Genomic DNA, 16,166 nt, shown 5'->3' with positions numbered 1-16,166 from the left:
ACAACTTGTTTGATATAAAACATTAGATCATAATATGAAATAACAATAACAATGATTACACGGAGCTGGACTTCAAAGGGCTATCGTACATAAATAACATTAGGGTCGCGAGGTGAACGATTCTTATAAGGGTTGGTCTAAGATATAAGCTTTTATCATATAAACAAAAATATATAACTGAAGCTTTTGTATGTAAAAATGTAAAATTGGATAAGTTTTTGTTATGGTGAAGTAAAAGACAAATAAAATATACTTTTGTATATATTAAACTGAACAAAAAACTGATACATTTTCTCAATACGGCACGTACATATTTTTAATTCGAGGTTTTTTTTTTAACTTAACGCTGTATCCCGTACATATCAAAGTAGACTGAGGTTACCTAGTGTTAAAACACTCCATTTCCCACATTTTCTATTAATAATAATAATAATAGTCACTAACAATAATACACATACCTACAATAATATTTAATTTATACGACCGAAGTGAATGTGTAAACTCCATAATCTCCATGCTAACATTTATTTATAAGGTAAAATTACTCTAACTAAGATTTACTTTCATTACTAAGAGAAAGGCTTTACGTAACCGTCTGTCACCATTTGCGATAAGGTCGCCATAATCAATCAGAATTGAAGGGATTTTTCCATAGTTATGGGTTATGCAATTTTTTGGGTTCCGTACCTAAAATATGAAAACGGAACCCTTATAGGATCGTTTTGTTGTTCGTCTGTTCAGACCATTTATCTCGAGATCGCGTAGAGGTATCAAGCTGAAATTATTATCAAATATTTATATCTACAGCCCCTTGAAGCTCAGAAAAAATCAAACTTCTAAGTCAACGCTTCCCATTAATCTACAAACCTTAAATTGGTACGGAATCCTCGTTGGGCGAATCCGACTCGCACTTAACTGGTTTTTTTTTGTTGAATGTTATTATGTAGACACCTATAGAACTACTAGTTTTTGTGTAAAAGCAGAAAGTGTGTCGCTTAATTCGTATTCGTGTTGATACGTAATATTTTTTTAACACTAGTTTTAATAGTTTTACATTAGTAAAGGTCAGTCGTGGTGTAGAGGTACTACGACTGTAAAAGCAACAGGTTGTAGGTTCGATTCTCACTCGAGGAAATTAAACATTTAATATTTTCATTTCATCGCTCTTGTAACTATAGCTTCTTTTAACGAAGGCAGTGCGGCGTTGAGTTCCACCATTCAACACGCAACACCTCCAGAACTCGGTGAAAGGTGGGAATCGGAAGTGTCTTTAAATAGTTTAATATTAATATTTAGTTGATAAGTTCCAGTTAACTTGTCAGATAGATAAAAATGTGGACTATATTTTGTATGTAAAATTAGATATAAATTTTAACATATTTATTATGAAATTAAGTTACAATTAGATCATAGAAACAAGAGCCTCAGATCTCTTTATTAAAATATGTGGACCAGCCTATTATAATCCAGTTAGGTTTTAGGTTAGGTCACGCAGGTATTATTTTATATATACATTTACATACATTTATATTTGTAACATATATTTAATATATAAAAGCCATTCGTGCTCGGTGATACAAGGAGACTGAGAACGCAGTGCTCGTGGATTCCGCTCCCAGTTTGGACAAGCAATTATTTTCATTTCTCTCGCACTATTAGTAAAAAAGGCTTCAGGCAGTTAGACACTTAACAGCCAATATCTCGAATTTAGGCAGAAAATAAAGAGTGTCTTGACACTATGTAAAGCTTTGTATTGAATGGTGGAACTAAACGCCGCGAATTACCTCGACACTAGAGCAAAGAAATGAAAATATTAATGAAATGCGTAAAATTACCATATTAAGTCATAAGCATTCATAAGGTGTTTGTTAACGGCGGTGTGACCGTATGACCTAGACTAGCACCTCTAGTAGTTCTAGTATTTAAAGAATGGTGACTAAATCTTTTTAAATATTATGCGTAGGGTATAAAAGAAAATGAGGACGTGAAATGTGCTTGGAATTTGTTTTTGCAATATCACTGGGAAGTATGATTGTAGGCGAATATTTTGGGTTCGATTTTCATATCAATAAAAAATTACGTTTTTTGTGCTAAAAAAGTCCCTGATCTCCTGGTTGGAACAGAGAACCTGAGCTGACCTGAGTACCTAGTGTACATTTCGTTCTCAAGAAGACATTTTCGTTCCCCATTTTTCTTCGAATTATGGAAGCATTGCATGTTGAGTAACAGACCTCACGTTACTAGAGAGACGAAATGAAAATATTAAATATTTCATTTCTTCGAGTGTGAATCGAATTTGTGCCCCTGCGTAACAATTGGCGTTAATTATCTACTTTACTTAATATTTATTAAGTGTAGTTAGGGGAAATCGGTTGGTTATTTTAATATGATTGTCTGTACTGTTTATACTAGGTTCTCACAGTCAACCCTGCTAGAGGCAAGCAGGAAAAGTGTAAATCTGTTTTTTTTTTAATTTAATATTTTAAATATTTATACTACATAAAAATCGCAATGACTTCATTAAGACAGAATCAATTTTCCCCCAAATATTATTTTTTTAAATCTAAGGTTAAGTCAGTCATTCTACATATTTATAAAATAACACATGTGACTGACAATGACTGACATTAATTGACACTGACAGCTAAGAAAGAAAAATATGAGAGTTCTGTTATATTAAAACTCAATTGAATTTAAACATAGAAATTGTTATTACTACGGATTTGTATAGAAAATAGCAAAAAATGGTAAAGAATATAATTATGTAGTTATTTTTTCTTTTGCTTCCCGGAAATAGCGGTATAAAAATTTACTTCATTATTTTATATTTCATTCTTATTTGAAGCTGCCTAAGTAAATGAGACGGTTGCAGGTTCGGTTCCCACTCGGGGTAAAAATATTTTCATTTCCTCGCTTATATAAGATTCTGAGCGGGTATGTGATGAAGAATTGAGAAAATAGTTAAGGAAATCGGCGTTAACTTATGCAACTCAAACGTCTTGGCTTCGGGGGTAGAACGAATGTCTTAACACTAATTTCCACCTTTCCTTGAAATGAAATTATGATTACCTTACGTCTAATTATAGAAAAAAACTTATTAAAATTACAATTTAAGTTTAGATTGAAGTAATAAAGAAAATAACAGAAACTGTGAGAAAATATCTCAATGGGTCTAATCTAGATTTCGCATAAATATAGCGCAATTACTATGTTCACTTAATTAAGAATGTAATGTTTTAATTTTAATAATGCATAGCACAATTGATAAGTGCAAGTTCAAATTCCACTTTAGAAACCATATAAAAAGGACGATGTTTTGACAAGCAGATATATTAAAGAACTTAGTTTTATGTACTTTACAGTTACAGTTGCAGTTATGGTTTATATTTAATGCTGGATTTCTGAGATTCCCCAATGACATTGTATGTTGAGTAGCGGGACTAAACACCGCGCTTTGCCTCGTTACCTTTTAATTACTTCAAGTGGGAAGCTTTCAAGTGGGAGGAATTCACTTGGGCTTGCAGTCTGGCGTCACTGTTCCTGCTATACATAAAACAACTATTGGAAGCTAAACTACCTACTATATTTTGCGATATTCTCAACTTCGCCTGTATAGATAGATATAATTAGTTTTTATTATATAGGTATACGATATGAGGTATACCTACACAGACAGACACACATCGTTTCCGTTAAGACCTGACAGTTTGACAAGGCACCTAAAAAGGAGCTTGCAAATTATGGAAGCAATTAAAATTCACACTACGTCTTAATAAGCGATGAATAATTATATTTGTTGAGCTTATCTGTTTCTATGTGGAGAATAGTGCGCAAAATGTTTATAGCTAGCGAAACACGCGGCTTCGCCCGCTTAAACTTATTGTTATATTATAGCCAAAGAATATACTTTTTTTAAACATGTTTTTTAAGTGGAGAACGGAATCTTCTTAACACTAGGTTCATTCTTCCTATCTTGATGTGAGCGAGCTAATTTAATTTATAAAAGTTATTTATAATACATCTCATAATATGTGTACAAAGTTTCATGATAATCGATTTAGTAATTTTGTCGTGTCCAGTTTAATTTTGTTAATTTTTTTAGATTTCTAAAGAATCTAAATTTTCTTTATCTATCTATCTAATATGTACATTTTAAGTAATATAGACATAATATCTCCGAGTAAAATTTGAACCTGCATTCATCAAGCCCGTGGTATCTATAATGCGTAAATATGAATTGTTTATGCGATTTCCCTGTTTATTAACATTTTATTAGATTGACCTCTAAATATGATGTAAATTTTATTATTTATTATTTATAATAATTAATTATAGCGTAAATGACTTCGGAAATGCTAATGAATCGGAACTGCGGGCATAAGGCGGAGTTCAACGCCGCACTTTGTTTTATTAACGAAGCGAGAAATGAAAGTAATTCCTTACCCCGAGTCGGAATCGAACCTAGAACCGTCACAGTTGCACGTAGACGCATAAATTCACACTTAGAAAATAATTCGTATATACCTATATACATTTCATATACCTATATGAAATGTATAACCGTAGTTTTCGAACTTGCTACCTCTTGTCCTAGGAAACCTGGCGCCACATTTACATTGAATATTTACTCTTATCTACGTAGACTAAGCAAATTAGATAGTTAATTAATATTAATTGCTAATTCTGAGACCGGTTAACGGTAGCTGACACGAATTAAATGCTTGATGTTTTTATGTGAATTGCAATTGCAAGATTTAATTACGTTGTCACTAGTTCAAGTACCGGGAGAAGCAAATATTATTTTTAATATGCTTAAGTTTAAATGTCTTTAATTTGTGATTTTTTTTTATTCTACAGTGGAATTGTATATAAGTAGAAATATATAAGTATATAGTAAATTAATTCTATTTTTTATTATTAAGCTAGTTTAATTTGAGGCCGTCGGTACCCTGTCCTATCACTAAAAAAGCGTGTTTATTTCACGTTTCCTTTTCCTTTTCATGCAAATTTTCTATAAATTTAGATTTATTAAGATAATAATATCTAACCATTAGATTTTATCATGGAATGTCAAAGACCATTGCATAGTGATTACAATAAACAACTATATAGAAATGCAAGGATTAAAGTACTTTCACCTCTTCTTGTGCGTAAGTTAAAACGTTATTTGCAAAAGGCTTACATTTCTCCATTGCTAAGCGCATCGTATGGCCACTAGATACCAGAGGTGCTTAAATTGTGGGTCGCTATTATTTATTGAAATAGAATCCATGGAGTTTTAAGAGGTAACGTGTTCATATTAGATAGAGATATTCAGTTCCGAGCGTAGTCTTTTTAAAAAATGGAAACAATTAATTCCCTAGAAAAGAAAAGAAGAATTGAACGCACAACTCTCGCGTTTATCATCAGATACCTACAGTGCCGCTGCGGTAAATTAATTATAATCATTATAATTATTGGTTTAAAAATACGTTCAAACATAAACCAACATTACTTAAAAAAGTATTTGATATTTATCTAAATATTTTTTTGCATATATTTATTTGACAGCTCCTGAATAATCCATAAGTGACCACCGACGACCTAAATACCTTTGTCATTGACACATTGTTTAATATAAGATCGATAATATTTATTTTGAAATGCTATAAAAATAATATCTTTTGTATGTCTGTAGGTACTGTCGTCTTTTGTTATTATCATATTGTGAAAACATTCATTGCATATAGTAGCAACGGTTGACTAAGAAGATAAAAATGTGTAATCATTTTTAGTGTAACATTGCTAAGTAATATGAAGGTTGCGGGTTCAATTCAGTAACAAATACTTTTCATAGGAAATTTTCAGTAATAGTTTACGTAATAGAAGTTATTTCATAAATAATATAATAAGAGTAAGTAAAAGAGAAAATCTTATTTGTTTCTTTCATACAAAATTACTTTGTTTTACGTTTTTTTATACTTTTTTATAAATATTATTTTATTTATTTTATTGTTTATACCTATCGGGTAGTCAAAGGGAACCAGTCGTAAATTAAGTATTTATTTATAACCTTTCGTAGAGACAAATAGACTTATTTACTATGAAATTTAATGTCTACATTATTCTAATTTACGTACTAGCTTGCCATCGAAGCAACGCGCATCGCATATACAGGGTGGAAGAGGCCGCGCTTCTTTAATTGAAACTGCATATAGGGTAACATATTTCAAACCCAGAAGTAAAAAAAATAATCAAGGTACCTCAACAGTTTGGACGTAGGATTTTTTTTTCATTTCACGATTTTTATCCATACCTGTATTTCGTGTCACGCACACATACGTATGCGACGTTGCCGCTTTGACAGGTAAGTGTGTGCGTGCCTATGTTATACTTTACAAATGGCGTTTTATTTTAAAACGATAATTTTATTATTTATTTTGTTTGAAAAAATAACTTTTTCATTTTTGGGAATTTTTTTTTTTCTGAATTATATTAGGCTTTTATAGAGTAGTTAAAACTGTGGTTTCATTTAAAGTGGTGCCGTCAATTCCACCCTGTATACGACGAGTGTAATTTGCCAAATAGTTCTATTGCCAATATTTAAAGTAATGGTTTGAACCTAAGTTAGCACGAAAACATGTTATTTGTATATATTTATAACATGTCCCGACGGACGATCCAATACAAAAATATTTTTTCAATATGAATCAGTGGTTGGTGAAGCGCGGCGTCGAGTTCCGCCACTCAACACACAGTGCCTCCAGAATTTGGTAGAAACCGGTTAATGGGGTGTATCGCAACTTTTTTTAAATGATCTCTATTTATTAACAAAATGAGGATTTTACATACAAATAAAAGTATATATAAGTAATTTCTATATTATATTATAAGTAACTAAAGAAAACCACGACCGAAAACTAGTCTAAAATATAACATTTTACTAACATTATATTTAGAAACAAAAACAACTAGCACTTTATTAGATATTTATTTTAAAGTTCAGTCGTATCTACCAGTTTATTTAAATGATAGTTAAACTAACTAACTAACGTTTATTGCGACGTTAAAACTGACACGGATAGTTAACTACCGTATATTTGGTTAAGGAAATGCATAATATGCAGTGCCGCAATACTGAAATAATGTATTTTTACAATGAGATATTAAAATTCGAGACATCAAGTGTTCGCGGTACTTAACACTGCCCTTAATATTGCCAGAGCAGGGAAAGAATCTCATTTTCTCCAGTAGAAAATTAATCCACAAGCACCAAACCAGAAAAATAACTTTATAATACTAATAAAAAAGATATTAATATTTCGTATCTATATTTTTTTATCTTAATTGAAAAATTCATAAAAAACATATTATAAGAAATATATTAAAAACCTAGGTAAGTATATAAAAATTATTAGTTCAGTAATAATGCCTTAAAAAACTTTCAATATTTGAGGATTTACGGCTTCCCGGACATTTTAATGAAGCCGTAAAAAAAATTTCCTTTAAATCGTCCGTTACAACCGTCGACACGGCTCATGACAATATATAATTATAATTACCACAAATTTTACACAGGGGGCACAGGGGGCATAGGCATGTGCAGGGGGCACAGGGGGCATAAGCATGTGACTGTAAATTCAACGGATGTGGGTTCGATTCCCATTCAGCTTCGCTTTCGTTCCAAGGCAAAGCGCGGCGTTAAGTTCCATGCACCAATCAACATCCAATGTCTCAAAAAATTGGCGGAGAGTTAGGAATGCAGTGTCTTTAAGCTAGGTCTCTCTGCCAATCCGCTCTCTGCCTGCCATATGCGGAATACTCCATGATACAAGATGAAAGCTGCTTTGTTTATCGAAATAAAATTTATTTGCAAATAGAACTTAGAACAAAGAAAAATATTGCAAAAACGGATGAATTTGAGAGCTTTCGATAGCATGAGCGTGATTCTCAGAGTGAATCTTAGTTATCACCACTGGACCAAGCGGGCGAAGCCGCGATTATAACTAGTGTGTTGACATTTAAATAAACCTATCTTAGCATGCACTTAAAAAATAACTTATTTATAAGAATATATTATATTTCGTTATACAATTGTCTTTAAGATTCTTCAACTTAATGCTATTGAATAATTCAAAATAATGTGAATAATGCAGTAGCTCGATTCCAAGATGTCTTCGAAACCAAAGTAATGTTTTAAGAAGAATTATTGCAGGATATACTAAAATTATTTTTTCTTTTTAAAAGGCACTTAAGCATTGAAATTAAGGAATTTGGTGAGTGACTCATTGTGGAAGTTATCTAAGTAGTTAACAGAATGACGTCCTTTTAAATAATTTTCTATAAAAATTTCGAGAGCAGTTCCTATTAAATTCTTCTAAAATCAAAGACGAACTTCCGCCCCCCTTCCGTACGTGATAACGTCATGGTGCTGGGGCACTAGGGTGTGACGGACGACGGTTGTGGTATCCATCCCCACTCGAAGGAATGAATTATCTTTCTTATTATTTTCATTTCTTTGCTCTGGCCATAAGGCAAAAGCCCGGCGTTGAATTCCGCCATTCAACACGCAGTGCCTCTAAAAATTCGGTGGAAGTGTAAAACTTAGTGTCTTCTTCTTCTTCTTCCTGGCATTAATCCCGGCTATTGCCAGGGTCTGCCTTCCTACTCAACCTACTCCACTTTGCACGATCTTTTGCGTCCTCGGTGGTTAGACCATTGGCTCTCATGTCCTGCATCACGCCATCCAACCAGCGTTTCCTTGGGCGTCCGGGAGGTCGCGTCCCAGGAACTGGTATAGCAAGGTAAACGTAGTGTCTTAACACTAAATTCCCTCTGCTGTATAAGGGATACAGCGAGAAGTTGATAATTTTTTAAGTCTAAAAAAAATAAATTTTCTTTAATATTAGTGTATAGATACTAATCTTTATTTATTCATATCATTAAAGAAGATTTTAATATAATTTCTATTTCCATACTAATTTACAATTGTTTCCTTTCAGACGGTATCCGAGCAACGTGCGCCCGCGCAATCTGAGATGCAGGCCCGTCACAGCTTCTTGTGGCATCTGCTCATCGATCTACCCATATTATTACTTGGTAAGTACATTATTTAATAAAAGAAATGCGTAACTTAACTCTAAATAATTACCTCTTTTCTAATATTTGTTTATACAAATATATCTTCGAGGTTCCTTTTGTTAAAAATATATTTTCACATTTTTTCAAATTGTAGCCAAAAAAATCTTATGTTCTTTCTTTTGTTCTTATGTTTTATGTTTATTTTTGAGACATTAATGGTTGGGTGGCGGAACACAACGCCGTTAAATATACATATTGGACGCAACACCGATAATATAATAGTCGGTCTGTCATTACATATAGAAAACGACGATTGACCTGCTTTTCAGTACCATTTTGATTGCACAAGTAATAAAAAATAGATGCACATTGTACCTACGTACAAACGTACGTTGCGTTATAAAACCGTTATAACAATAAATAACGGATGGACTGTAACGATATGGTGAATTTATTACCTGAAATTATTATATATATGAAGAAATATATGTCTAGTTAAAATTTTATTTGGGGAAATGTATATATATATATAGAGATCCTTCGGAAGTTGAAGTGGAGAATGGAAGTGTCTTAATGGGAACAGGGTGTCTTACTAGGATTACAGGTTCCTACTCGCAACATAGCCTGTTTCGAATTAAGCGTAAAGCAGTTTTTTTTGCTTCAAGCAAGCAATTGTCTGAAATAAGGCTCTTTAACTACTAAATATCATTTTATTGTGATATTCTATATTGTATTTGTTTTTCGGACTACTTAGACAACACGCGGCGTTAGGTTACGCAATTCAGAAACACTTCCACGTAGTATCTCTGAATTAGTCAGAAATGGCAAACGTGTGAACTTATCATCTAACACTAAATAAAACGATAGATATTGAAAAAAATGCAATTTTTCTTTGTTATGAAAATATATAGCGATATAAGCATTGTTTGCAAAGACAGTGGCCGGGAGTTCAAAACAGTCATACGAAACGTATGTTATTATGATATCAGATCTTAAATATGTGGTCGGTAGCGTGTGAATGCTGTATTTACATGGAACTATTAAATATCTATAAAGTATACGTTTATTGATATAATTAAATTGTTAAACTTATTTATTTTACTTTTATAGTAATAATTATGTTGTTTGCCTAGAATGACATTTATTATGTTTTTAAGGTTCACGATGTATCCTGCACATAATAGGGTAGGCAGTGGGAACCTGGGCACCTACTGTTAAGACACTCCGTTCTAATTAAAACAATTCCGTCCGCAACTCTCCGCCGAATTCTTGAGGTTTTACATGCTGGCGGACCTCAAGCCACTGCCTCGTTACCAAAACGAAGAAATGATGATTAAAATTAATCTTTAAAACTAGCAGTGAATAAAACTTAATTTTAACACTTAGCTGTCTTCGCCTATCCTGCTATATGCGGGATATGCGTGAAACAAAAAAAAACTATGCATCTTGAAACACTACACTATTGACACACGCTAACACCCGCTTAAATATTTAATGGTTTTAAAAGCCAAGTATTTAGATAAGGATGGTTTTACTATTGATCATAGAAGAGCTGTCAGAAATGACATCGACAAGAGTATTGTATTTGTTTATTTTTATATTTGCAGAGAGTTAAATTACTCTGTTCTCTACTTTCCGTGTTAAGAAACTTTTATTTCAATATGGGATAAACCCGTTGGGCCTTTTAGTCGAATCGTAGAAACACCAACATATATCTATTTACTCCAATATTATGTAAAGAAAGGATTTGAATTTTAAACTAATGCGTGCCTGCTACCTTGTTTGCGTGGACTCTATAACTTTTGCTATAGGTACTTGATTTAATTAAACTATAAAATATAAAAAACCTTTATTCATATTTGAGTAGAATGGGAGATTTGCTGCTTCATTTTTTCATATTTACCCCGAACGAGAATCGAATCCCCAACTATCATCAACGAACCAACTTCAACTAACAGAACCAAAACACTAAAACAAAAGTAAAAGCAATATAGTATAATTTTATGTTCTTTTTGTGTACAGTGGTCTTTCATTTCAACTGCGTGACCAATTAGCTTTGGCTCTGAGAGGCTCACTTAGAAAACTTTATTTATACATTAATTAGTCCTACTGTACACTTATAACAATTAAAGTATGGTTTTATTACTTCGTATATATTAATATATTAATTATGTTATGAAACAGGCAAGTTATGAAAAAATCGTGTATTTTGCTATTTTTTTATCAACTTCACGCTGTATCCCGCAAACAGCAGGGTAGGCAGAGGGAACCTAGCGTTAAGACACTCCGTTCCCCACAATGAATAAAATTGTCGAATAAAATATTACCTTTCTTTATCTTTTTCACAATTCTACATAACTAAACCTATACTATTAGATTTGTAATAACTATTCTAGAGTAATTTTCTGTTTTTTTTTTATGTTGTAACGAGCATGCAGCGTTAAGCTCCGACAATAATTAACGCAATATTTCGTCATATTGCGGGATATTCAGAGGAGACCTAGTGTTAAAATACTCCGTTCCTCACTCTCCGCCTATTGTAGAGATGTTACGTATTGAACGGGAGAACTCAACGTCATTCTTTGTCTTATTTTTTACAAGAGCATAGAAATGAAAATACAAATTATATTGTGGATTCTATTGCCCCGAGTAGCAATCGAACCCATCGAATTAAAATCAATATATTTTTAAATAATAACACCCAAAGCCATATAAAATAGCTAGTTAAGTAATACTTATGTCATGTCTCCATTTCAACTTGGGTGGTCATCGCGACACCTGACACTGTTGACATGTAAACAATATTAGTATAGACGTGCACGTTTTTTTTTGTATTTAAAATTACTTCGCTTAAGGTTTTTTTTATTTTTTTGTTAGTTCTAAGTATATTTATTTATTATTTTTTTGGCTGTGGAAGCCTAGTGTTATGTCACTCTGTTTTAATTTTATCACCTTTTTAGTGATCATAACTTAGTAAAAAAGGCTAGGTATTTATTTAGATTCATAAAAACATAGGACCCAGTAGTCGCGGAGGGAATACAGGTTGTGGGTTCGATTCCCATTCGAGGGCATGAAATATTTGATATTTTCATTTCTTCGGTGTGGTAACAAGGCAATGCGCTGCTTTAAGTTCCACCCATCAACATTAATCTCTATATTTTAAGCTTTGAACCCCAGGTTCCCACTGCCTACCGCAAATACACAAAAGTAACAAAAAAAATATTATAGTAAATATGAAATACAGGTTTTACAAAAAATAACATAAAATACAAATATTCATTCAACACACAAAAGAATGAACCCACTACCCCCATGTCAATCAAACTTAACTGTCATTTCAATTTTCAACTTGGGTGGTCATCATGACCTGGTTGACATGTGGTCAGAGTTAACCCTTCTAGTTAATACTTCACTCGTATACCTAATTATATTATAATAATGCTTATTGAGTTAGAAGCTAGTGACCCGATTTGAAATGCGTAATATGTGGTCACTAAAACACTATTTATAAAAACAAGAAAATATAAACAAAAATACAGAAATTAATATATACTAATATCTATAGAAAATTGTACGTGTATGATTTTTTAAACTTTTAAATATTTATTAATATAGCTAGTTTTTGTTTAGTGTTTTTTTATTAATATTTTCCTTTTGTTACGTTTATTTATTACTTTATATTAGTTTTGAATAGTCAGGGGTTTTATTTTTAATATTTAGGATTTCCTTTCGTTAATTTTAGTTATTTTGTTTGTTTATTTCTATTATTCAGGTATTTTGTCCTTACTCATATCAACTTATCATTGTTTTTCGGCTTATTTTCATTAAATAGGCTTAGATTTTCTTACTAATCTTATTCAAAACTGAAAATTTTATAAGTATATTTAACAATATTCATGTAAATCAAGCGGGCGAAGCCGCACGGGTCCGCTACTTATCTATAAAATACATAAATACGATGTCAACGTGACAACAGTGTCAACAAAGCTCTAAAGTGTATTATGTCGTGATCACTCGTTCTATGGAATTTGATACCAGCGTTGAGGTCAAATAGTTTTTGTTGAGTACTTTTATTTATATCTTAGTTGAATTGTTAAGAAGAATTTGAAAGTTACATCAGGATAGGCAGAGGACAAAAATAGAAGAATGTAACTGTAATATTTTTTTTTGTTTCGAAACTTTTAGGGGGATTGATTTATTTTCATTTCATCACTCTGATAAAAATATTAATCGCGGCGTTAAGCCCCGTCACTAAACACGCAACGACTTAAAACTTAGACGGTGTATGAGAAACGGAATATTTTAACACTAAGAATAACTATAATTCTAATATTATTATTATTTATATAAGTAAACATTATATAAATGATAACCAATCAGTATCTACTCGTATCGTTACATAAGACAAGTTATCTTGACATTTTGACATTGATCTTGAAGATTTTACGATACGGATTATAGAGATGGATTGAAAGCAATAAATAAATGTGGCGCCGTTGGCTTCTGGTGCTACTAGAACTGCTTGTGGTACAAGGTTTATATCCTGGCGGTTAAATATGAATAGACGCTTAAACAATTTTTTTTTAATATAAATATAAGTTCTATGTATTCTGTTTATTTTATTGATTTGCGTGTGTTGCAGCGTGAGAAAACAATTTTCTCTGTAATGTATAATTTCTCTATTTGTATAAATATTTTTAATGGGTTAAGTACGTAATAAAAATATTATTATTAATAATTCTAAAAATTTCTAAACTACGTTCTTCTTATACTATTGATTTTTTAAATTAAAAACGGTATATAAGTATAAATTCAAATATTTTTTAGTATCTATCTATACATTTTACAAATCCTCTAAAAAATATAACTTTATGTAAAATTTCTTAATATTAAAAACTTTTTTTAATATTAAAAACCATATATTCAGCGAAATTTCAAAAAACACACGTAATAACGAAATCAATGCTAGTGCATGTAAAACAGCTAGGTACATGCACTAGCTAAGACTACCGACACTAACTAAGAGATGATAAAACTTTTACAACCACAGATTATAAAGCTTAATTGAAGTAGTTTAATTTCTATTTAATCTCTTCAGGATCGTTACAGGGTTCAGAAGTATTAGCTATAAATGACAATGTTGTAAAGTTCCACTTTGAAATCTATTTTAATAACGTTTATATTATTTATTAAATATTGTTATATATATACTTTGAGAAAACTGTGCTTTCTCTGTGTATCGGCAATATCATGGATGTTTTAATCCCGTTCGCGTGAGAATATGGCAAAATCCTCTCTTACTGCTTCCATATTCCTTATGAACCCATCTTGAATATACTAAAGTTATCTAAAATATTTCTATATAATACAGCTGTATTTGAAGAGTAACAGACGATAAAAAAGACGACGAAAAATTAAATAACATAAATTAAAAATATGTTCAAAAATACTTAAATTATTTTAATCTCAAAAACAAACATGATGCAAAGGAAACCTCATCAATAAAGGTCCGATTACAAATTGTTGAAGATTTTGTAATTTGTGTAAACATATCGAGTTTTACGGTGATCTATGCATTAGTATGGAAAACAATCGATCTTGTCATATTTAATGTTGTTCGCCTTCATAATTAAAAGTCAAAATTAGAAGAATTCATTAGGTCTTAGAATAAAAGCGAAAGAATAAGGTGGATCACTCAGTCCGTGCCCACCCCAGAAAAGTCTGGCGCCCATCCCAGAAACTTTAAAACAAAAAAATAACCATACAATTTTAAACAGACACGTTTCCACAAATAAATCTTCATAGCTATAGTCCAGCCCCCCTTTTTTTTATATAGATGGTAGAATGGGGGTTCAAAACCAACATAAACCTAGGGAATGATTAATAACTAAGTATATGGGAAAAACCTGTTCTATTGTAATATATATAAATATTATTTGTAATATTTAATATTCTCTATTGTAATATATATAAATATTATATGTAATATATATATAAATATTTACGTTAATCTATCGGTGGTTATGTTTATATAAATTTTCCTCTATAATAGTTGCAATAATATACTTGTAACTGTAAATAACATTTCTAATCTGAAATAAATAATATTCCATGCATAAATAAGTAAAGGGAATCCACTCGTAGCGCTAGGACACAAGCTTGCGATTATAAACGCGACAGGTTAGGGGTTCGATTTCCATTCAACGAAATAAAATATTTAATATTTACATTTCCTCTTACTTGTTTCTAATTTATTTCAGTTTATCTTATAAAAGAAATATGCTATACGTTCTATTAATATATATTAAATTTATTTTATTAATTAAATTATATTTTAAACTCTAAAAAAAACAATAAATAATTTAGAGAAATAAGTGAATATCTTTTTCAACACATATATATAGTAATCTATATATAAAAGGACTTGTCCTCACTGGCTGAGGTAAGACGCGCGCACAGACGTAACCGCTGTGCGTAGAAACTTGGAATTTGGACAGATGTTTACTTTCGTAATCTGGACATCCACTAAGAAGGGATTTTGAAAAATTTTAACCCTAAAGGGGTTTTATTAAATAGGAGTTGAAAGTTTGTATGGACAAAAATTTAAATCGGCACCAACTCTTATAAAATTTTGAAATTTAGATTTTTAAAAGTATTTAATTGAATACATGTTTCATGGTTTTCTAGAATTCTTCCCCTAAGGGTGCAAATAAGGAGTTGAAAGTTTGTACGGAAAAATCTTTAAAACGCCACCGATTATTATAAAATTTTTAATTTAGACTCTTAAAAATATTTCATTGAACACATGTTTCGTGGTTTATCGCGCGTCCACTAGTTTATTATAACGGTACATACATATGACTAAGTATGACCTATTGATTCTATATAACAAGGCAGATGAAAAATCCATATGGAGAAAATAAATTAATTATAATAGAAAAAAGAAATTATTATTAAAATATTTATTAATATACAACCACAAATCTATCCACAAAAGAAAATATACTACAATAGACCAAAGTTGAAAAACATACACTCTTCACTATACCTATCCAATGTTATGAAATCTCATTTTGAAGTTTTACAAATAAGGCATTGTTTTAAGA

General features: G+C 31.3%; 1 protein-coding gene across 2 annotated transcripts in view; it reads left to right on the top strand.

Annotated features, from left to right (window-relative positions):
• LOC146532266 (phospholipid phosphatase 2-like) overlaps positions 1-16,166 on the top strand; it is a 68,240-nt gene that overhangs the window by 38,428 nt on the left and 13,646 nt on the right. For both annotated transcript variants that reach the window (XM_085197390.1, XM_085197391.1), the window contains exon 2: positions 8,982-9,078. In XM_085197390.1, the coding sequence (XP_085053516.1) occupies positions 8,982-9,078 (97 nt within the window). The remainder of the gene's footprint in view (positions 1-8,981; positions 9,079-16,166) is intronic.

This window comes from Heliconius melpomene, chromosome 14 (assembly GCF_056956725.1).
Source record: "Heliconius melpomene rosina isolate 202511_hmr_F chromosome 14, ASM5695672v1, whole genome shotgun sequence".
Taxonomy (NCBI): Eukaryota; Metazoa; Arthropoda; class Insecta; order Lepidoptera; family Nymphalidae; genus Heliconius; species Heliconius melpomene.
Note: the sequence above shows the minus strand (reverse complement) of the source record. Positions and strands in the feature narration are given on the sequence as shown.